This window comes from Elephantulus edwardii, unplaced genomic scaffold (genome assembly GCF_000299155.1).
Source record: "Elephantulus edwardii isolate Elephantulus edwardi_28Jun2011 unplaced genomic scaffold, EleEdw1.0 scaffold00002, whole genome shotgun sequence".
Lineage (NCBI taxonomy): Eukaryota > Metazoa > Chordata > Mammalia > Macroscelidea > Macroscelididae > Elephantulus > Elephantulus edwardii.
The window spans coordinates 47,064,423-47,088,341 of record NW_006399752.1 but is presented as its reverse complement, the minus strand read 5'-3'; the positions used below and the strand labels follow the sequence as shown (position 1 = coordinate 47,088,341).

Below are 23,919 nucleotides of genomic sequence, written 5' to 3'. Positions count from 1 at the left end.
GGAGAAGGGTGCAACAAAGAATGAATGGAATCCCAAAATCTCTGTAGATGTTCATTGAAATGAAAAATAAACAACCTAAATTAAAAAAAAAACAAAAAAACAACAAACAGACCTTTCAGTATACTAAAAACAAACAGTAAGCTCAATTTTTTAAGAATTGTATTTTATTATTTTTGTGTGTGTGTGTGTGTGTTATATTCTCAAGTTGGATCTGACTGGTACAGGAGGAGTTTGTCCCTCCTTTTCCAGCAGAGCATCTGGTGGATTTGAACCGCACACCTCTGGGATTACAGTGCAGCTTCTTGTCACTAAGTCACCAGGACTCACCAGTAAGCTCAGTTTTGTAAGAAAACTCTTTGAAATACATATTTATAATTTTTAAAATGGTATTATTGAAACAATTTAAGGGCTTTCTTTTAGGCATTTGATAAATGAAGAGTTAAGAAAATTTAAACTAGCAAATAGTGGAAAGTTGCCCAGATTTGGCTGGACTTCTGAAGGTTCCACAAAGGAAAAAAATATTTGAGATTACTCTGGAACCTCTGTAGAGTGAACAGAAATCAAACAAAAGAAAGGGAGAAATATCTGCATCCTCCGTGGTTTGCCAGTGTGACGGTGACTTCTAAATGTTACTGTTTGTCACATATAAAAAGCTGCTCTGAATTTCTCTGGAAAGTTCTTGTGGAAATAGAAAGTGACCAAAATGTAAATAATTTACAATGGACAAATAATAGTAAACAAGGAAATTTTTGTTGTTGTTATTAGGTTCTGTCAAGCATATTATAAATGCCTATTTTAATGAACAACACAATTTCTAAAATAAAGAAACTTTGCATCTATAACTTTACATTTATGAAATTTAAAAGATTCTATGAGGAGATGCAGCACATTGTTAAGTTATAGTGCTATTGGGAGTTAGGCAGTGATCTTGGGAAACAGAAAGATGATGTATACCAGGTAGCCATAAATATAGTCACTGTCAGTTTTCAGAAAATTCCAGTAAAATGTGCCGCATTGGCAAGATGCCTCTTTTAGTGTTAGAGGTAGTAGCAGAAACTAGAAGACAACAATAGAGAATGAGTTTAGTACATTACAATAATTGTTGTTGTTCAGTGCCATCAAATCAACATCAACATAGCATTCCTGTGAACAACGTATCTGATCCTTGCCCTTTCCTGCATCATCCTGACGACCTCAGTCAGGGTCAAGGCCTTTGTGGTTGTCACTGTGTCAGACCATCTCCGTGAGGGTCTTCCTCTTCTTCCCTTCCCCAGTGTGAAGTCCCTCTCTAAAGACTGGTTCCTCCTGGAAATATACCCAGAGTAAGTGAGACGAAGTTTCACCATCCTCGCCTCTAAGGCTCTCTGGTTGCACTTCCTTCAAAACAGACCTGTTTGTTTTTTTGGCAGTCCATGGGATGTTTAATAATCTTTTCCAACACCACAATTCAAAGATATCAGTTCTTCTGTTTTACATCTTCACTGTCCAACTTTCAGATGCATATTAATAATAATTGTTATTTCTATCTACTGAACCAGCCTTTAGATTTGGCAGTGTCTCTCCTCACCAGCAAGGAGCCAGAGCTCCTATAATAAAAAATAATAATTAGCATTAAGTTCTGTTGCTGCAACATGCTGGCTTGGTCTGGACTGGACTTTGCTTGTGGATGCAGATGCTCAAAGATGCCTAGGTGAACAGGATTCTTCAGCGAAAAGGCCAGACTTACTCCCTCAGAGTACTTGTTGTTGTTGTTGTTGTTGTGTGCTGTCGAGTCAGACCCGATTGAGAGCTGACCCTCCAGAGGGTTTCAGAGACAGTAAGTCACACAGGAGGAGACTGTCCATCGTCCCTCCATGGAGAAGCTGGTGGATCCAAACTGTGACTCAGTTTCTTACTACTAGGCCTCCAGAGTGGATGGGCAAATCAGAAATTGGCTATCTAAAAGAGGGATATTAGGGCATGAGGCATGAAGTAGCTGACTTACAGGCTTTCACAAAGGAAGTTATTTGTAAGATAATTGAAGGGGGGGATAACCCACATTGTACATGAACAAAATATAATGTAAATTAATTATATAAATAAATAAAAACAAAAGGAAAAAAAAGAACTTGTTAAAAACAAAACCAAAAAGTTATATTTAAAAAAACAAAACAACCCAAAACAAAAAGTTATATTTAGCATGACAGAATTTTCTAGTTTTTAAAGATCCCACAAAAGCTCGGTGTTTATTGTCTGATGTTAAGCTGAAAGCTGTTTCTAATTTGTTGTTGTTTTGATTGCCATTGAGTCGAGCACAACTCATAGCGACCCTATGAGGAAAAGGCCTGAAGCCTTTCTAGAACTAACAACATTTATCAAAGTTCATAGAGTGTCCAGAGGCATGTTGTTTAGGAAGTGGATGCCACTCCTGCTTCCAATATGACTCTTACTCTGGAAATACACTTCTGGCATTACTACCCCTGCCCTCCAGCTGATTTTGTCTCCCAGGGACCGTCCACTGGTTCCAGGATGTACAGCTTTGATGGACGAGACTGCCTCATCTTTTTCTTGTGGAACTTTGCATCCATCTGAAGTGATCACATCTTTTCATTTGCCCACTTGAACCTCAGTTTTCATATGAATGGTCTTTAGAATGTAGATTTTATTTTTGTTCCTTTTCTAGGACTCATATACATATAAATGTCCTTATTTGGTTGGGTATAAATGTATGACTTTTTTCAGGACCATCTCTAAAAGCAATATTATCAGCTTGTAATAAGCATTACATTTAATCTTGTTGTTGTTGTTAAGTGCCGTCGAGTCACAGGCGACTCATAGCGACCCTATGAAGGAGAGTCCTCGACGCTTGGGTGCCTTTCATCCTCTCTCCAGGTTCATAGGGTTTCCGGAAGCAAGCTTTTATGGAAGTGGGTGCCACTCCTCCTTCCAACATTTAACCTTAGGAAGTTAAAATATGTAAACACATGTACAGTTACACTTTTTCTGAAAGAAATTTGTTTGTTGTGTTTTCATTTTGCGTTAAACATGAACATGAGTATAATTACTAGAAGGAGCTTTATGAAGATTGACTTAAAAATGCACAGAATATTCCTTAATTGAATTGACGGAAAATAAATTTCCTTAGTATTTTTCCAAAGATTGCCATAATTGGACTTTTATACTGTACTTCATTTTTTTTGCTGTCCATTATACTTCTGACTAGAAGAAAAAGAAGCCTGTGAAAATAGTGTAATCCTTGCTTTGAATTTCCATAGCCTTCAAGTGAAGTGTTGATTTTTCAAGTCCTGAGAGTCTCAGCATGGTGGATGATACCATCCCTTTATAAATAGCTTGTCTATTTCAAGGTCAGCCCTGGAGCAAAAGAAGATGGTGAACTCAAGGAAAAGTAATTAATTTTTCAATAGGAGATCCAGATAACTCTACTGACATTCATTTCAGAAGAATTAATGTTAAGATGTAGACAGTAATAATAATACATTTTGAAATAATAGACTGAAAATCCAAGTCACTTCAACAGAGTTGATATCATGATTATACCAACATTGGCTTAAAAAAATGTTCTCCCCACCTAGAGAGAAAGAAACAGATTATTAAAAAATTAGAATCCTCTTTTTAACTAATAATCCAAGTGACGAGACTTAGTCAAGGAAGGAGTGTATCAGGGTTGTATTCTTTCTCCATACCTTCTCAATCTGTATGCTGAACATATCATTCGAGAGGCTGGACTTTATGAAGAAGAATGTGGCATCAGGATTGGAAGAAGGCTCACCAACAGCCTGCATTGTGCAGATGCTACAACCTTGCTGGCTAAAACTGAGGAAGACTTGAAGAGCTTGTTCAAGAAGATCAAAGACCACAACCTTCAATATGAATTGCATCTCACCATCAAGAAAAGAAAAATCCTCACCACTGGGCCATTAGGAAACATCAGCATAGAGGGAGAAAAGATTGATGTTGTTAACACTTTCAACTTGGCTTGGATCTATAATCAACACCCTTGACACCAGCAGTCAGGAAATCAGAAGACAAAGTACATTGGGAAAATCTGTTGTCAAGGACCTCTCCAAAATGCTAAAGAATGATGAAGTCGGTCAAAATTGTAAGGTGCTCTTGATCCAAGCAGTGGTCTTCTAAATTTGCTTGTTATGGGAGCTGTACAGTGACTAAGGATGGCAGAAGAAGAATTGCTGCCTTTGAACTGTGGTGCTGGAGAAGAGTATTGAGCATACGATGGACAGAAGAAAGATGGGCGGTCTCCATCTGCGTGGTTTACTACCTCTGAAAGCCCTCTGGAGGGTCAGCTGAGTAGATTCAGACTCCACAGTGCATAGGAACAACATAGAGAGGTGTGCTGCTAACCCAAAGACTAAGTGTCTCTAGTGGTTTAAATAAACCATCCATTCCTCAGAAAAAAAATATGCTCAGTCCCCTTCCGTGAGTTTTACAGCCTCAGAAACCCAGTGTTGTTGTTGTTATGTGCCATCGAGTTGACTGTGACTCAGAGTGACCCTATTCATACTAGGTGCTCTATCCAGAGCCAGTCTTACTGTCTCTGACACACCTGCTGTCATTATCCCAGTTACTGTGTTGATCCATCTCATCCAGGGTCGTCTTCTCCTCCACTGTCCCTCCACCCTTCCAAGCATGATACCCTTCTCCAAAGACTTGACCCTCCTGGCTGTGTGCCCACAGTATATGAGACAGTCTCAAAATCCTTGCCTCCAATGAGAAATTTGGTTTCACCCTCTCTAGAAAAGACCTATTAGTTCTCTTGGCAGTCCATGATATGTTCAATACTCTTCTCCAGTGCCACAACTCAGAGGCACTGAATCTTCTTCTGTCATTGTTAGTCATTGTCCAGCTTTCTGATGTGTAGCAAGTAATTGTGAAGACCATTGCCTGGATCAGGTACACCTTATCCTTTTAGACTGACATCTTTGCTCTTCACTCTGTAGAGGTCCCTGACAGCAGATTTTCCTAATGCAATTTATCTTTTAATTTCCACTGGTAAAACCCAGTAGAGGATCAGTTATTTGTTGCTTATAATTCTTCAGCCCTGAGTCTAATATCTGTGTTGTTGACTCATAGCAACCCTATGACCAAACAGCCTGAAGCCCCTCTACAACTATATCAACATTTATCAAAGTTCGTAGAGTTTCCCCGAGTCATGTTTTTTAGGAAGTGGATGCCACTCCCGCTTCAGATTGGGTAAAGATTATGTTCTGTATACATTTTGAAGCTCAATTTAGTCATCTTATCTCTGATCTTGAATAAAAAGTTACTTGTCTTTGTGATGATTCCGACTCATGGTGACCCCAATATGTGCAGAGTAGAACTTCTCCTTAGGGTTTTCCTTCTTTATTGTTGAAAATACACATGGCAAAACACACCAGCTTACTAGCTTCCTCCTCAACTCAGTGATGTTGATTACATGTTGTTCAACCAGTCTGTGACCATTTAGAAGCAAGATGCCAAGCCTGTGTTCCAAGGCATCTCTAGATGGGTTTGAACTACCATCCTTTCCACTGAAAGACAAGCACTTACTTATTTGTGCCAACCAGGGACTCCTTGAATAAAAACTATGAGGAATGAACTAGAAGATATTAAGGAAATGGAATAAACAGACCTCACAAGTGAAAGCAGTGAATATGTTTTTCATTCTAAAACAGAAAGTCCAACTGAAAATTAATGCAATCAAAGCTAATGTCAGAATCAGAGAGAGGACAGTGACTAAGGTGGACAGAAGAACAGTCGATGCCTTTGAGTTGTGCTGGAGAAGTCCTGAACATACCATGGACCTCCAAGAGAACAAATAGGTCTGTCTTAGAGAGGGTGAAACCAAGTCTCTCCTTGGAGGCTAGGAATTGGAAGCTCCATCTCATGTACTTTGGTTATGTGGCCAGGAGAGACCAGTCCTGGGAGAAGAACATCATGCTTGGAAGGGTGGAGGGACAGCACAGGAGAGGAAAATCCCTGATGAGATGGATTCATACAGTAACTAGGGCAGTGAAGGTAGGGGTATTGGAGTCAGTTAGACTGGCTCAGTACAGGGCAGGCTTCGGAGCTGTTGTACATAGGGTCGCTATGAGTCGTAGGCGAGTTGACGGCACATAACAACAACAACAACAGTGGAATTTTGGGATATTGATGATGGTAGTTGCCCATAATTTCAGCTTCTTTTACTCTTTTTCATGACCCAATTTTTGAAACTGTTTAAAAATGTGTTCTCTTTCTCTTTCTCTATTTTGCTGCATTTGTCTTCGAAGTGGGGCATTCAGTTGTTCTGACCAACACACCAAATACTTGACTCCCCCTGTATTTGGAAGCATTTTGAATCATTAAGACAACAAATGGTGGAAGGAGGGTTAAAAAAAAATAAAGCTTGATTTTTAAATCTCAATTTTATGCTTGGGTTATTAAATTTTTTATTCAATTATTTCTTGCATCTGTTTCTCTTTGATCATTGTTAATATTTCATCTGCTGTCAGCCCTCTGGTCTGGAACTGATTATTTAGGGAAAATTGGTGGGACCATCTGGAAACATGAGCAAGTCAAGTTTCTGTTTGATTTGCGATGCATGTTTTGATTGATGCTAATTATGTAGGTTGTTTTATTATTGGTTGTTTCTTGTTACAAAGGAAAATCCTAATCTAAAATGCATTCTTTTCAAAGGCTTTGGATTTGGCGGCCCTGTCTACAGAGCATTCTCAGTACAAGGACTGGTGGTGGAAAGTGCAGATTGGAAAATGTTACTACAGGTGACATAAAACTCTGATGCTTCTGGAGGGGCTTAGGGGTGATCATGTATTTCAGAGTCTCCAGTCACTTTCTAATAGATTTCCTCAGTAAGAAATGGAAATGATATTAACTAATTTGAGAAAGTATTTTCTTAATCACATAGTGGCATTTAGAAAGATGCCTTTTTTACACCTTTGTTATTTTATTGAAAATATAGAGTTAATGGATTTTATTACAGTCAACATCTCATACACACTTTTTTTGACATCTATGTGACATTGATAACAGTCTCCACAATATAACTCTCTCCCTATGCATTCGCTTTCATTTGTCCTTTTTTTTTCTTTTCCCTCTCTACCTTCTAAGCTTTATTCTTTCACAAAGCTGCTCCTTTGATTTTGTGTTTGATTGTTCTAAGGGATGTATACCCTTCCAGTGTTAATGTTCATGTTATACCTAATTTGTTGCTTCAAAGAAAGTGAGCTTTTCTCTGCTTGACAGGTGGCTAAGAGCTGCCATAGTCTTGAGTGTCCACAAATCTCTGTCAGGCCTGTGAGCATGACCGTTTTCGGATTTTTCTTTTCTTTCTTTTTTAAATGTGATTTTTAACAAAACTTGCAGAAAAGTTGAGTTTTCATTCATACATTGTTGCGCATTTTCCTCCCTACCCCCCAGTTCACTTTTTACCCCCAGTATTCATTCATTGTTGTAGTTTCCTTCCTCCCTTTCATGACAGTAATCAACAATAACTATTATAAAACAGGACTGACACAGGGTCTTGGGGGAAACTAGGAAAAGAGGGATAAATCATGAACACTGCACTGGAACAGATGAAGGAAAGACAAATAATGTCTAATCATATATTCATTTTAAACAATTCTTTCCTTCATCTGTTCCAGTGCAGTGTTCATGATTTATCCCTACTGTCATGTTGGGCACGACCCATAGCAACCCTATGAACAAAAGGCTTGAAGCCTTGCTGTAACTATCGTCATTTACCAAAGTGCATGGAGTTTCCAGAGGCATTTTGTTTAGGAAGTGGATACCACTGTTATCTTATTTGCCCTTTTGTGACTGAGATATTTCAGTCAGCATAACGTCCTCCCAGGGCACTCATGTTCTGTAACATTTTACGAGGTCATTGGTTTTCAGTGCTGCCTAGTATTCCATTGTGTAACTATTCCTTAGTTTTTCTGTCCATTCATTTGTTGATGTCTCACTTGGGTTGCTTCCAACACTTTGCTATTGTGAATAATGCTGCAATAAACATGAGTGTGCCTGTATCAGTTTGGGTGGCAGCTCTGGTTTCTGTAGGGTATATTTCTAGTAGTGGAACTGATGGGTCAAATGGTATTTCTACTTTCAACTTTTTGAGAAAGCATCTTTTTTTTTTGATTCCTGAGTCTTCTTCCACACTTTTCTCTCATGCTCTTCAAGACTTTCTGTTGTGGTCCCTGTCTGTGTGGTTGGTAGTGACAGCTGGGCACTCATTAGTCCTTAGGGTCTCAGGGTTACAGAGGCTGGGTACACAGAGCGATTAGCCTTTTGGACTATTTTTTTGCCATGTGTCTTAAATTTTCTCCATTCTTCTTAGTTCTGGCAGAACTGATACCCATTAGAATAATAACCTTTTTTGAGCTGGTAATAGGACCTTTCAAACTCTTAGGTCCACCATCCTTTTTCAGATGAAGAAACTTAAGGCCAGATAGGCTGTGATATGCTTAAGTGTTAGTAACCAAGCTGTACCCGGAACTGAGTCTGCTGGTTCCCTCTCTAGTACTCTCAACTTTCAAGGGTTTATTTACACAGATGCCACATGTCCATAGAGTGCTTTAGAGTTATCTGCATTTTACATGACCTCTTAAATCTCACATCCCCTCTGAGTTACTTACTATCACTAGCCTTTTTTAAGGATGAGAATTTTAAGCCCAAGAAAGAGAAAAGAGACCTTCCACATTGATTCATCTAGCACGTGGCAGATCAAGAATTTAAATTCAGCATTCTGTTTCTAGTTCTTCCCACAATTTCACAGTATTTCTCTTTGCCTGTTATTAATTCAATTGATGTTTAAACATGCTTTTCTACGAAATTAACTGGGAGATTAGAAAAGTTGTCATTCATTTTAGGGCTATTAATCTAGCAACTAAAAAATAAGACCTGAAACTTGTTGCCTGACAGTGAAATGCAACATATAATTAGACAAATGAACAGTCATATTTTGTAAGAATGTGTCTTTACTACTCTGAAACAAAGTAGCCTTGGGTTACTGTGAGCACTCTTTTAATATTTATAAAGTTTACTTGTCAAACAGCTATATAAATGGGATTAAAAAGGATGCTTCTTAGTCTACTGCTGAAATTAAGCTTTCCATTTAGATAGTTCATGTAGAATTCCCAGCATTTTTTTCCTCATACTGTTAGATTAAGGACGTTATGTTCTGCTTAAGGAAGAAAAGAACAAATATGAACATTATAACATTAAACCCTTATGAGTATAATTCTTGCAGACAAGCTTGAAATCTTGAGCTTCTAAGCAAAACTTTCAGGACTTTTTAATAATGAAACGTAAGCACAAGGCTTATTCCTTCTGCCAGCCATACAGAGTGGCATTTAAATGAGCGTGCTTGGCCATAGCAAGTCTTTCTCTTCCCTCTTTCATCTTTGCTCATTTTTACTGTGCATTCAGCTTTCGTCCAACCATTTAGTAACATTTTTAATGAGCAGCTTCTCTGCCAGTCACCAAGGCTTTAAATATTTAGCAGATAGCCCCTTTCTTTTGACAGTTTACAGTTAAATGAGGAAGAGAGAGCAGTAAACAACTGTAAGTGCGATTCCTGCTGGGATGGAGGGTGCAGTGGGAGCGCAGAGAAAGAGCCCCTGACAGAGATGGGTACCACAGGGTGCAGCCTTCTGTTCCCTTCTCTCCCTTTGTTCTTAGTCATTAGGTTCCACTGATGCTACCTCTGCAACAACTCCCACTGTTTCTCCTTTACCACCCATTACCGCCCTTCTGCCCTAATTCCAGCCTTTAGCATCGTTTGTTTGAATTATTGTGGTTACTGGTTTTCTGCCCATATGTTATCTCGTACTGTGGCCTCCTTTCACTTTGTATACTCCCCAGTGTCTTCCATTGCCTGCCTGCCTGCCTTCCTTCCTTCCTTCCTTTTCCTTTCTTTCTTATTTTTTGAGTGTGTGTACCATCAAATTGGATCTGACTGGTACAGGAGGAAATTGCCCCTCCTTCCCCAGCAAAGCACCTGGTGGATTCAAACCATGTACCTCTGGGATTGCAGTGCAGTTCCATTGCCTTTCTTGTGCTCATCTCCTCTTACTGGATTGCCTTTCCGTTTACCCAGGTTAACAGAATATATCGTGGACTGCCAAGAGAACAAATAGTTTTGTCCTGCGCAAAGTGAAACAAGGGTGCTTCTTGGAGGCAAGAAGTGTGAAACTCCATCTCAGTACTTTGGGTGTGTGTTAAGAAAGGAGCAGTCCTTGCAGAAGGACATCATGCCTGGAAAGGTGGAGGGTCAGTGTAAGAAAGGATAGCCCTCAATGAGATAAATTGACACTGTGACTGCAGCAGTGAACTCGAGTGTGTCAGAGATGGTGAAGATGGCACAGGATAGGACAAGGTTCAGAGCCATTGTTCATGGGGTCGCTACACTTTGTAGTTAACTCAACGGCACATAACAACAACAATAAACAGCAACTCGAGAGTTGGTTCTTGCCCAACAGTAATGAGTTTGTCAGGTAGGTAGGGAAGCTCTGGTGGTGTAGTTCATCGGAAGTTATGCTCCAGACCCAAAGATTGCACCTCTCTGGTGGTTTATATCCACCAGCAGCTCTGCAGGAGGAAGATGGGCACTCTCTTCCTGTGCAGCTTTGCAGCCTTCGGTTATAAGAGCTAGTTCTTTTTGAGAACTGGAAGGGCAGTTTGTTTGAACCCACTAGTCGATTCACGAGAGAAAGATGACACAAGTCTGTGTAAAGATTTAAAGCCATGGAAACTTTATGAGGCCCTTCTGTCCTGTAGGCTCCCCATGGTTTGATTGGGTGAGTCTGGCTTCTAATCCAGTGTTGAAGAGGAGTGGTACAGAGAGGACATCCTTACCTGATTCCCATTCACAGGAGGGATGCTTTTAGTCTCTCTGTTGAGAATAATGTTGGCTGTTGGCTTTGGGTATATGACCTTAATTATGTTGAACAGTTTCCCCTCTATTCCATTTTTGTTGAGATTTAAAAAAAAAAATCAGGAAAGGATGTTGGATTTTATCAGATGCCTTTTCTTCATTGATGGTTTGAATTGCAAGGTTCTTTTTTGTTTTATTTATGTTATGAATTAACATTGATTGGATTTCATTGATTAAACCATCCTTGCTTGCATACCTGGCTTTTGTACTGAGGTTATATTTTGCTTCATCAAAGGAATTCAAGAGTACTCCATCCTTTTCTGCATTCTGAAGTAGTTTGAACATCACTAGTTTCAACTCTTCTCTGACTGCGAGTTCTCCAGTGAAAATAATCTGGGCCAGAGCTTTGGTGGTACAATTTTTTTTTAATGACCCATCACCTACTTCTTTTGTTATTTATCTGTTCAAAATTTCTACCTTAGACTGTACTGATTTATGTAAAGTTGTTGTTGTTATGTGCCGTCAAGTCATTTCCGGTTTTTTTTGAAATCTGTCCTTTTCTTCTAGGCTTTCAAATTTGTTGGTTTACTTCGGAGTATCCTTTTTATTTCATTTGGTTCTGTTGTAACATCACACATTTAATTTCTTATGTCATTTGCATCTTTCATAATTTAGCAAAAGGTTTGTTAGTGTTATTCATCCTTTCAAAAAACCACCTTCTAGTCTTGGTAAATTTTTCTCTCTTTTCTATTCCATTTAACCCTGCTACAATCCATTATTTCCTTTTTATTAGTGATTGTGACCCTTTTTTTCTTTCTTTCTTTCTTTTTTTTTTTTTGCTCTTTTTTTATTTGTTGGAGTTATAAGAGTAAGATGTTGATTTTAACTCTTTCCTTTTTTTGATATATGCTTGAGTTGCTTTAATCTCTGAGCACCGATTTTTAATGGATCCCCCAAGTTTTGGACTATTATAGAATATTAATACCATTCTTATTTAGTTATAGTAATATATTTTGTTCTGTTTTTTATTTTTTCCACTATCCAGTGCTTTAAAGTAATGTGTTATTAAATTTCCATGTATTTGACTTTTTTCTTTGTTCTTCCTGTTGTTGATTTCTAATTTTATGGTGTGATGTAAAGATGTTTTGTATTGTTTCAGGTTTTAAACTTATTCATGCTGAGTAAGTAGCATTTTGATAATTCTAGATGAACTTATATCTTGACAGTGTAACAAATGGAGAAAATGTGATTTTTTTCCCTCCTTCCTTTAGCTTGTCTCCCACTTGGCTCAGTAACCCAGGTTGCTATTTTGTCTCTAAATTTTTACCTTTTTCTATTATTGTTTTTTAAACTATTTATGCTTTACTGTTGCTGTTTTATGTATATCTTTTTAATGTTAAGCCCTTTAATGTTACTTTTGGAAAGAACTTCTCAGAACTCAAATACAATTGGCATTCATGGAATTCAGTGACTACATTTTAGACAAGTGTTTATAGCTTGTATCCTTAGATAAAGTTGTATATATGTAAGTGTGCTGTTTTTCCAGAATTTTAGAGCTCTTTTTACCATTTCCTAAAAATCTGTGAATTTACAGGACCCTTGGGAGGTAGAGGCATCAAGCATCATCCAACCCTAAGCACATCTTTTGGGGTCATCTTTTATCCTAAGCCTTGTAATGGTTCCTGGTGGGTGTCAGTCCCGCCAAAGCTGGAGGCTTAGGTTATGGGGAAAGACCCACAGTATTCTGTCAAGACTGTAAGTGAAAGAAGAACCGTGGAACATGCTCATATTGTTCTCATTTTGTTTTGCAAAAATAAGAGCAGCATTACAAAGTGCTTACATAGCTCTTCGATGGCTGGAATGAATAAAAGAGAAAGCCCAACAGGTCTATTTAGGACAGGCTGAGAGAATGCTGTGTGTGCCTTAGTGATTGATTTAGCGGTTACAGAATGTTCCCTCAACAGCAGAAACAGGTGCCGACACCAGAACAATCATGTATAGACAACAAACCTCAGATTCATAGGTTAGAGTGCATAAGAGCAGAGAAAAGATACCTAGAATAATCAGTTGGTATAGCTACTTTATTTTAAAAAAAAAATAAAAATGACAGTTACTACTTACATCAGAATATTTTAAAGACAGCTTTAAAAATGGGGTTTCTCTCAGAGTAGAGGATTGTTTCAAAGAAATGTTATCCTCACTTCTCTCAGTAAAATAGTCACTAAGCATTTATTCAGGCCACTTGCCTTATGTCCAGCTGATCATAAGCTCTTTGGATGGTGAACTGGTATGACCTGGCTTACTGGCTGATATTAGTCCTGCTCTGAGCAGGCTTCAGACACACTGTTTACACCATTTAAAGGTTAGGGAGGCGGTGCATGTAAGAGACAGGCAGCATTTCCCTAAACTACATAAACATGTATTAATATTAATAAATAAATATGTGCCCGTGTGTATATGACACTACAGTTTTTGGTACATACATACTCTCATAGATGTTCTTTGTCTCTCCTCATAGCCTCAAGGATATGAATTTATCCAGGCTGTGAATAAATGCTACAGTGTTTATTTTTAAATTGAATGTCTAATTTTTTTAATGGTTATTCTTAGGTTAGGAATGTACCGTGAAGCAGAAAAACAGTTTAAATCAGCCCTGAAGCAGCAGGATATGGTAGATACGTTTCTCTACTTGGCAAAAGTAAGTAATATTCTTCATTTGAGTGACACACTTTATCTTCTCGGAATAAATGTTTAGGTTGTGGCAGATGCGGGAGAGTTTCCGGTTTCTCTAGGATATATACAAAGTTGCTATACCTTTGTTTTATCTTTCTTTTTCTTAAGTATAGCAAGAGGAAGACAGTTATCTCAGTTTCATGGCTTGCATGACAAATGAGAAAACCTCTTTGAAGGTTAAGTCAGGAAAAAAGCCCAGACTCACCACTCCCTCCTATGACACAGGCACCAGAGAGCTCGCTCCTACAGCAGACGTGTGTCCCAGTGACAAGCTGCAGAGAACATTATGGTTTCCTACTAGGCTATTGGTCTGTCTGTCCTGACCTACTGGCAAGAAGCTGTGCTGCAGTCCTGAAGGCACATGGTTCAAGGCCACAAGTTGCTCCTTTGGAGAAGGATGGGCAGTCTCCTCCTGTGAGATTAACTGCCTCTGAAAATTCGCCGGAGGTTCAGCTATGGGTCGGTTCTGACTTGATGGTACATAACAGCAAACACCACCACCATAACAATGGAAACAGTATTACCCCTTCCTGTAGAGCACTTACTGGGCAGGGGGCATGTATCTGGCCTATTCTGTATGCAGTTAATTTAATCCTCATACCAACCCTGCAAAGCAGAGTTTATCATTTTCTTTGCTCATGGAAGGAAAATGAAGCTTAGAGAGGTTAAGTAGATCTTTTTCCAAGGTCATCTGACTGCCAAGAGTCAGCAGTCAGACTCAGTTCTTTCTGACACTGGAACTTGTAGGCTGCGCCATACTCAGAGAATAGATGTTGTATTTATTTATAACAACCCAGTCTAGGAACAAGCATCCTTTAAGAGAAGAACAGACAAATACATACTCATTTTGTTGAGTGAAAGAAGCTGGACAGAAATAGTGTGTGCTTTGCAGTTCCACTCCCAGGATGCTCAAGCGCCAGCAAAACAAATGCATGGTTATTAAAGTATGGCGTAGGATGTCAGACTAGTGGCTGCAAAGGGTGATGCCGTTTGATGGGAAAGGAATGTGAAAACATTGTCTGTAGAGAATACAGATGCATATATTTACCAGAACTCTTTGATTCGTACATTTAAAGCTCTGTGCATTTCATGATAGATAAACTTTACCTCAAAAGATACACAGATGGACCAAGAAAAAAACTCCACATCAAACATCTAAGTAACAGCATACCTTCAGTAAATCTACCTAGGGCTGACACCTGATAACAAGGAACAAAATTTTCTGAAGATTTAGCCCTGTTCTTTGGTACATCAGCAGTTCTTTTATTTGTATTGCTGCATCATGTTCTCTTGTAAGAATGTTTATTTATACACATCAGTAATAAGAGTGTGCCTTTCTTCTGGAGTTCTGGTTGTGCCACAGGACTGAGTGTCCCCTCTGAGGAAGTGCATGAGAACGTCAGTCTTACGTTTGTTTTAAGATTTCATTCTCCTCCTTTTTTGCCTGGACTGAGTTGCTCTCCCACGTCTTCACATAGTTATCCTTCCATATTCAATCTTGTTTTTATAATCATTCTTAAGAGGAAGGTTAATCTGATATAGACAACCACCACGCCAATTATAGAGACAGAGCCTACCCAGATGATTTTTAAATTTTTATATGCTAGAACATTTGTTGCTTTAATTTTCCAACGTAGACAATTCAGTGGCATTGATTATACTCATCATGTTATATAATCATCACCATTATCAGTTTCCAAATTTTTGCATCACTCTTAATAAAAATTCAGTATCCCCTAAGTGATGACTCTATTCATTAGCCTTCCTCCCACCCCTGGTTACACTAAGAAACTTTTGTCTCTATGTTTTTGCCAGTTCTAAATATTTCATGTAAGTGGAATCATATAATTTATGTTCTTTTGTGACTGATTTATTTCACTCAACATAATGTTCTCAAGGTTTATCCCTTCTTTTTAAAGCTTCTTTCATTGTTTGCATATATCACATTGTGTTGATCCATTCATCTGTTGGTAGACATTTAAATGATTTCTGTCTTATCTATCATGTATCATGCTACAGTGAACATTGGTGGACATGCATCTGTTTGCATTTTTGCTTCCAGTTCTAAGAGTATGTACCTAGGAGAGGAATTGTTGAGTCATGTGGTAGTTCTATGTGTAACTTTTTTAGGAAACTCTGAACAGTTTTCCATAGCCAACGCAAGGGCTTTTGATTCCTAGATCTGGTGTGTGTTTGTTTGTTTTTCAGCTGAGGCGTCTTTAAACTCCCTTGATTCTTCCAACACATCTTGACAAAATTTCTTTTCTCCCATTCTCCTCTTCAACAGACTCTTCTTCTTCCTCATCTCAGAGAAGGCGTCCCCCTACGTTCACCCACTAAAGCCAGAGTCTCAGTCCATCTAATCAAACATCAGGTTCTGTTGAGTTTACCTCCTAAGTCTCTCTGAAATCTATTTGTCTCATTAGTTCCTTATTTTGAGCCATTTTTTACCTTTTCAGTTACAGCAGCCTTTGCTGATTTCTTTGTATTGCCATTTCGTCATTCCTTCTAGCACAAAGAATTTTCTTGTTAATACACGAATTGATCAATCAGTACTTCAACTGTTCAAATAACTTTATTGAGATGTAAGTTAGCAAAAAATTTTACTAATATGATGTGTGGTTAGATTCCATGTTTCGTACTAACAAGGGATGAGCACAAGATAGTCATCGTCAAGTTGGAACTGACCCATAGCTGACCCTCCAGTGGTTTTCCAGAGGCTGTTAATCTCATGGGAGGAGATTGCCCATCAGCAGAGCAGCTGGTAGATTTAAACCGTGTGCCTTCATGATTGCAGTGCAGTTTTTTACCACTAGGCCACCAGAGCTCCCTACAGTGTAAACTGAAGTATTCAGGCTGTGCATGGCAGGTGATGGGACAACAGTGAAGGGTTGGTTTGTGCTTGAAAGATAAACCAGTCTTGATAACTACACAATTCTGAAAACATGTCAAAAAACACTGAATTGTGCACTTTATGTGGGTAAGTTTTGGGTCGTTTAATCATCAGGTGTTGATTGTCAGGATTTCTTTTCATTTCCGAGATGACATAAGACAGTGAGAAGAAAAGTAACCTACTCGGCACCATCTAACTTCTCAGTCATGTGCCAACTCAGGCAGTCTGGTTTTCTGCTTTTCTGTTTTCTTTTTTGGGGCTGTTTTTACTTTAAAAATGCATTTCTCTGACTATTCTATAACCCAACAAGTACAGCTATAAATTCTTCAAATTCTTTGAGAACCTTCATCACGGTCTATTGGAAGAATTGCTTTTCTGCTGAAGAAGCTGAATGAACTTTGTGTTATTGACCTCTGTGTTTTCAGAGCCTTGTTTTATGTGTGTTGCCTGGTAAGCACTCAACAAGTAACAAAGGGATGATCTTTCATATTTAACATGTAAGATAGAATGAGAACCAATACTGATCAGAAATTACTCTTGGACATATAATTTGAAAAAAAAAACACCCTTCTTACTATAATTGTCTCAGAGGCAGTTTGTCACTAACAGCTATAGTGGTAACAAATACTATTGTTTTAAGAATGAATACTTTTTATTACTTGTTTTTGGTTTTAGGTTTACATATCATTGGATCAGCCTGTGACTGCTTTGAATCTTTTCAAGCAAGGCTTAGATAAGTTTCCAGGAGAAGTAACCCTGCTTTGTGGAATTGCCAGGATCTATGAGGTAAAGATTCATATGATTTAAAAAGTCTGTGTAAAACTCACAGCAGGTGCTGGCTGCATCAGATTCTTACAGGTTGTTGCCAAGGAGAATATCTGATAAAGTTGTGACTATTGGTCTGTGGATTGATATTTGATGAAGAGATTCTAATATGTTTAATAGAATTAAGTTTTTATTGTAAAATGGATCAAACGTACAAAAGAGTACAGAGAGGGGTGTAAGACTGGAATTTAGATGATCCCTCTCCTCCCTGTATGGCTGGTCATTTTTTTCAGCATATTGATCCTTTTCTCATGGTCTCTTATGTCAGATATCAATTTTCCATACGTGGTAGATGTTTTTTTTGGGCTACATATTCTACTGGTCTTTATGTCAGTGGCATAATCCGTTATAGAGTTGCACTAACCTAAAGGTGACTGGTTCTAATCTCCTAGCAGCTCCCTGGGAGAAAGCTCAACAGTCTGTCCCCAGGCCATTTACAAGTGGGATAGCTGTGAGATGGCTCTTGAGTTGATGGCAATAAGAGTGAGTAAGATACCATTAGCAGCACTTTAATTACTATGGTTTAATAAAACTTAAAGCCTGGTAGATTACGTTATCCAGCACTCCCAAGAGTTGTTGCTGTTGTTATGTACTATCAAGTCAGAACCAACTCATAGCTGACCTCCACTGGATTTTCAGAAGCTCTTTATTATACCAGAGAAGACTGCCCATTTTTCTTCTGCAGAACAACTGGTGTATTCCGGATGCCTGGCTTTGGTTTGGCAGTGCAATTCCTTATCCACCAGGCTGTCTGAGTTCCCTGTCTTCAGGAAAATGATAGATATTTTTTGTCTTTTGTTTGTTTTTAGAAGTTTCAGGGTCATGTTGTCAAATTCCATTAAAAACTTTATTGAGATAGCATCTTTTTCTGCTGCCTAATTACTATAATGTTACAGTAAATTCCTGATATTAAAAAATACAAAACCAAAAAAGCTCAAAGGGTTACAGTAAGTTCCTAATAGGTTGGGAAAATTCTCCTATTTTATTCCTTTTCATAGTTGCTTTTTCTTTGCCTTTTACACGTCCACATTTTTATGATTTTACAATGACCTGCTAACAGCCATAGAGATGCCTTAATACATAGTGATTGGAATGACATTAAATTAATTTAATTAAATAAATGGCTGATGGAAAGGGGGTGCCTTTACTTTTTTTGTATCATGATATAACCCTCTGTTTACTTCAGTCTTCTTTTTTGTCCTTCAGTAAATATTTTGCAATTAAATTCGTATAAGTCACCTGCAACTCGACGGCACTTAACAACAACAACAACAACATTCATAAAGATCATGTTTGAGTATCCCCAAGGTGATCATCAGGTTTGGTTATTGGCTAGAAGGAATTCATCTTGGGATATAATTCTGCTTATATTGTTTTTATTAGGTACCTTCAAGTCAACTAGGACTCTGTTGTTGTTAGGTGCTGTCAGGTCAACTAAGACTTCTAATGACCCGATGAAGAACATACCTGAATCTTGTTCTATCCTATACCATCCTCACTCATGCTCATTGCGTTAGTCACTGCATCGATCTATGTCATTTAGAGTCTTCTCTTTCACTGACGCTCATGTAAGATTTATTGCAGTGAAAAAGAAAACTCAGTAAAGGCTCTGGAGTAAAGTCTAGAGGAATCCAGACTCACACTTCTAAGAGTTCTTTCTCAGTGGAGTCACACAAGACACACTTAATTCTGCCAGCAGCAAGTTGTGATAGTGTGTTCAAAATGTTGCCTACCTAGGAAGCTCATTAGAGATTCCATACCTCAGGTTACAATTGTGGACTGCTTACACAGGCACATATATTGAAATGCCAGACTCTCAGAAGAAAATAGGTGGAGAGTCTGAACTATGTTTATTTTTGAAAATAGTTTCATTGCAAACTACTCGCAAAACTAACGAAAAGAAAGAAAAGACACAAATAATCCAAATAAGAGGTGAAGGGGGCAATGTTAGGACAGAACAAACTGAAATAAAGACGTTAATAATGGAATATTATGAAACACTATGCCCCAGTGAATATGAAAACCTAGAGGAAATGGACAAATACTTAGAAACTCACAACCTACCCCGACCAACGCTGGCTGAAGTAGAACACCTGAACAGACCCATTATGAAAGAAGTAATCGAACAGGTAATAAAACAACTTACAAGAACAACAACCACAAAAAGACCTGGACCAGATGGTTTTCCTAATGAATTTTATCAAGTATTCAGAGAACTGTCATCAATTCTACATGAAGTATTTAAGAAAATAGAAAAAGGTAAAATTTTCCCAGATTCATTCTATGAAGCAAATGTGTCCTTGATACCAAAGTGATGTAAAGACACCACTAAAATAGAAAACCATAGATCAGTATCTCTCATGAACATAGATGCAAAAATCCTGAATCAAATCCTAAATCTGTGTACAATCTCAATCTCTTCACTATCCATCCTGGTGCTGCCAATTGGTCCAGTGGTGAGAATTTTTGTCTTCTTGACATTGAGCCTCAATCCATATTGTAGGCTGCAGTCCTTGACACTCTGCAGCAGGTGCTTCAGGTCCTCTTCAGTTTCAGCAAGCAGGGTTGTGTCATCTGCATAATGCAGATTGTTGATAAATCATCCAACAATCTTGACCCCACATTTCTCCTCATAGAGTCCAGCCTCCCGGATAATCTGTTCTGTATATAGGTTGAAAAGGTATGGAGATAGGATGCATCCCTGGCGTACGCCCTTCCCAATTTTGAACCATGCAGTGTTCCCTTCCTCTGTTCTGACGACTGCCTCCTGGTCCAAGTATAGGCTTCACATTAGAATGATCAAGTGTTCTGGGGTTCCCATTCTTCTCAGAGTCAGCCATAGTTTGTTATGATCCACACAGTCAAATGCCTTTGCATAGTCAATGAAACACAGATAGACATTCCTCTGGTATTGCCTATGTGCTGCATAGTATTCCTTCATGTGAATGTACCATAATTTCTCAATCCATTTGATTGTGGTTAGGCTGTTTCCATGTTCTTGCTATGGTGAATAATGCTGCTATGAACATTGATGTACAAGTCTCCATTTGTGCTTCTCATTTTCTTGGGGTATATTCCAAGCAGTGGAATAGCTAGGTCAAGGAATTTTCTATATTCAGCTTTCTGAGGAAGCATCAAACTGCCTTCCAGAGTGGTTGTACCATTTTACAATCCCACCAACAATGTGTTAAGAGTTTCTATCTTGCCACGTCTGCTTCTGGAGTGAGATGGTATCTCATTTTGGTTTTGATTTGTATCTCTCTTATTGCCAGTGATTTTGAGCATTTCTTCGTGTGTCTGTTGGCATCCAAATATCTTCCTCTGTGAAAATTCTTTCCATGTCTTTTGCTCATTTTGCATTATCTTATCAACCTTTTTCTTGTGGAGGCCTGTTGGATTCTATAAACTTTTGATATGAGACACTTCTCTGGAATGGTATTGCCAAGTGTTTTTTTCCTAGTCAGTAGTTTTTTCTTTTTATTCTGTTGGGAAAATTTTTTGATGCGCACAGGGATTTAATCTTTAGAAGATCTCTTTCATCAATTTTTATCCTCTCCAGATTGTGCATTTCTGGCTGTATTTGGCAGTCTCTTTATACCATAGACTAGTCCGTCTAAGCTTGATCCCAGTTTGTCTCTGATGAATTTTGTGGTTTGGAGCTTTACTCCCCGGTCTCTGAGCCACCTTGAGTTGATTTTCACACATTAGCTCTTAAAAACCTCACCATTTCATTACCACTGGGTTGGAACTGACTTACAGCAGATCCTCCAGCCGGTTTTCTGAGGCTGTAAATTGTGTGGGAGGAGATTGTCCAACTTTTTCCCTTTAGAGTTGCTGGTGGGTGTGAATTACCAGGGAGGTACCACCTTCGGGTTAACGGTGACTCCATATGGACTGTACCACCACAGCTCCTTCTCACACATCCAATTAATCAGCCATTTAAAAAAACAAAACCAAAAATAAAAACAACCCAGCAAAACCAAACAGATTTTTCTATCCTTACAAGCTGTATGGGGCAAGTCTTCAGTCCTTTAGGGTTGTTCTGAGTCAAAATCAACTGCTTGACCAGCTGGTTTTAGCATAAATAGAAGTATCTCTGTTATCTCTATCAGTATTTCTCTCTTTTTTTTTGTATGTGTGACGTTAAGTAGAACCTCTCCCATATTTTGTGCATGTTGTTAGGCCTGTCCTTGGAAAAGGACATCATGCTTGGAAAGGGAAAGGTCACCAGGAAAGAGGAAGACACTCATCGAGATGGATTGACACAGCAACTGCAGCAGTGGGCTCCAGTGTATCAGATGATGAGGATGGCACAGGACAGGACAGGGTTCAGGTCCGTTGTTCATGGAGTTGTTTTGAGTCAGGGTCCACTGGACGACCGCTAACAACAGCAGTAACAACAAATTGAACCTGAGCAAAGCTTTGACCAGGAAGCCTAGAGAAGGGATGAGCTAGACTTGGGTTTTGAAGCCAGTGGAATTTGTCTGTGTTGAAGGCCAACTCGGTGAAGCTTGAGCTCTTTACCTCTGCCTGTGCTTCTGTCCCTGCCAGTCCGTAGGCAGAAGGAGCTGGAGAACTGTTTGCATCTTTGTGGTGTGGTTGCTGGTCAGAGCTCCTTGCTGGCCTCTATTAGAGTCACTGTGGCTCTGAAGGGGAGAAGAGGATGGAGAATAGCCCTGGAGTCAATTCTTCTGGTACAGGCTTGCCTGCCTTTCCCTGCTGTGGGGTTGACCAGGAGGTAGAGAAACACACCTCTTTTCTAAGCATGCCTGGGAAGGCTTTGTAAGAAAAGCAGAATTGGAGTGTGGCCTAGAAGGAAGAAAGATGCACAGGAGAAAGCATTCCAGTTGTGGGGACCAGTATGTCATGGCTTGTTAGAGTCATCAAGGACAAAGCATTTGAGTTGTACGTAACATTTCCCTTTGGATTTACCTTTTGATTTTCCACTTGTCAGAGTTTACCTGGCCAAAGTTGGGCTTCTAGTGGTTTTGTTTGTTTTCATTTTATGTGACAGTGGACTTAATTAGTAAAGTTTGTCCCTCAGCAGCCTGCACTGTGTGCGCCCAGGGATTTGTTTCTACAGCATCCTTTTCTCCCAGGCCTTCTCTTCCTTTATTTGTTGTTATCATCTTGGTATTTTATCTTTTAAGTGTTTCCTGTTATAAAAGGAACATCTTTTGTTGCCTATTGTTCCTTGCTTGTTTCTACAGCAACTTGTTTAAAAAGATTTATCTTGGCTAAATTTCTTTGATTGTAGTTTTTATTTCCCTTATGGTATTTCTTTTATCCATGGGAGAAACAAGACTTTGGGCTACTCTTTGTTACAAGGGGTTTGAAATGAGAAACCTTACCCTGGGAAAATAGTATTCTGGTGTTTCTTAAGCTGTGTAGTATATGAAAAGCACCTTGGAGTTTTAGGCAGATAGCCCATCCTCTGTGGTTTATCAGAAGTCATGAAAGGTATGTGAATGAAGAATAGTGTGAAACACAGTGTATATGAACTTTGTAAGTAAACCAGTTAAAAACCTAGTAGGCATAATCAATATTAAATATGCGTGCTTTCAAACTAAAAAAAAACCCAAACATTTGTAAACATTGCATAACCTTTCTAGTTACATTTTTAAAGTTTCTTCTACTCTTGTTATATGCCATTAACTTTGTTCCAACTTGTAGTGACCTTATATTTAACAGTAGAAAATATTAACTGATCTGTGCAATCTCACAGTCATTGCTCTGCCAGACTTCATTATTGTAGGTACTTTAACTAATGTCAGATGGCCTAGTGGCAAGAAGCAACACTGCAGTCCTGAAGGCAGGCGGTTCAAATCCACCAGATGCTCCCCTGGAGAAGGAGGGGCAATCTCCTGTGCCAGTCGGATCCTGTTCGATGGTACACAAGGGGTGGGAGGAACAACCAATCCATAAAAAACAAACAAACCCCCCCCCCCCCCCCGTGATAACAACAACAAAATCAGAGAACTGATATTTTTCTTTTCTTCTGATTTATTTATATAATTTGAATACATTGTTTTTCACAAAAGATCTTTCCGGTTTCCATCACTCCACCAACCCATTGAATTGTGCAACCCTATGCTTAATCCCCCATCCTCACCCCTCTGTTGCCATTCTTCCCCCTGCCCCTTGGATCCTCATACTCATTTTACAATAATAGTTTTATACAGCCTGAGTTAGTTCACTCAGCATAATGCTCTCTAGTCCCTCCCAAGTTAGGTAATAATTTACAAAATGATTGCTCCTGTATGCTGCGTAGTCTTCCATTTTATGAATGTACTACAACTTCTCAATCCATTAGTTTGTGGTTGGACATCTGGGCTGTTTCCATGGAGAACTGATATTAACTTTGGAAAGGTATTAAACTGTGTGAAAATGAATTAATTTTGGATGATAATGAGAAAAATGACATGTCCAGGACACTTAGTTGCATATATACAAAATCTATACATAAACCAAGAAGCAGTACATTTAACCAAAACAAAGGGATACTAAGTAGCTTAAAATAAGAAAAGAATAAAAAAGAAAAAAAAAGTAGTCATGGAAGGTGGAGTGCAGCTGTTTCTCTTTGAACAGTCCCCCCCCC

General features: G+C 38.8%; 1 protein-coding gene across 3 annotated transcripts in view; it reads left to right on the top strand.

The window, feature by feature from the left end:
• TTC8 (tetratricopeptide repeat domain 8) overlaps positions 1-23,919 on the top strand; it is a 78,893-nt gene that overhangs the window by 41,793 nt on the left and 13,181 nt on the right. For all 3 annotated transcript variants that reach the window (XM_006879131.1, XM_006879130.1, XM_006879129.1), the window contains 3 exons: positions 6,673-6,758; positions 13,481-13,568; positions 17,172-17,282. In XM_006879131.1, the coding sequence (XP_006879193.1) occupies positions 6,673-6,758; positions 13,481-13,568; positions 17,172-17,282 (285 nt within the window). The remainder of the gene's footprint in view (positions 1-6,672; positions 6,759-13,480; positions 13,569-17,171; positions 17,283-23,919) is intronic.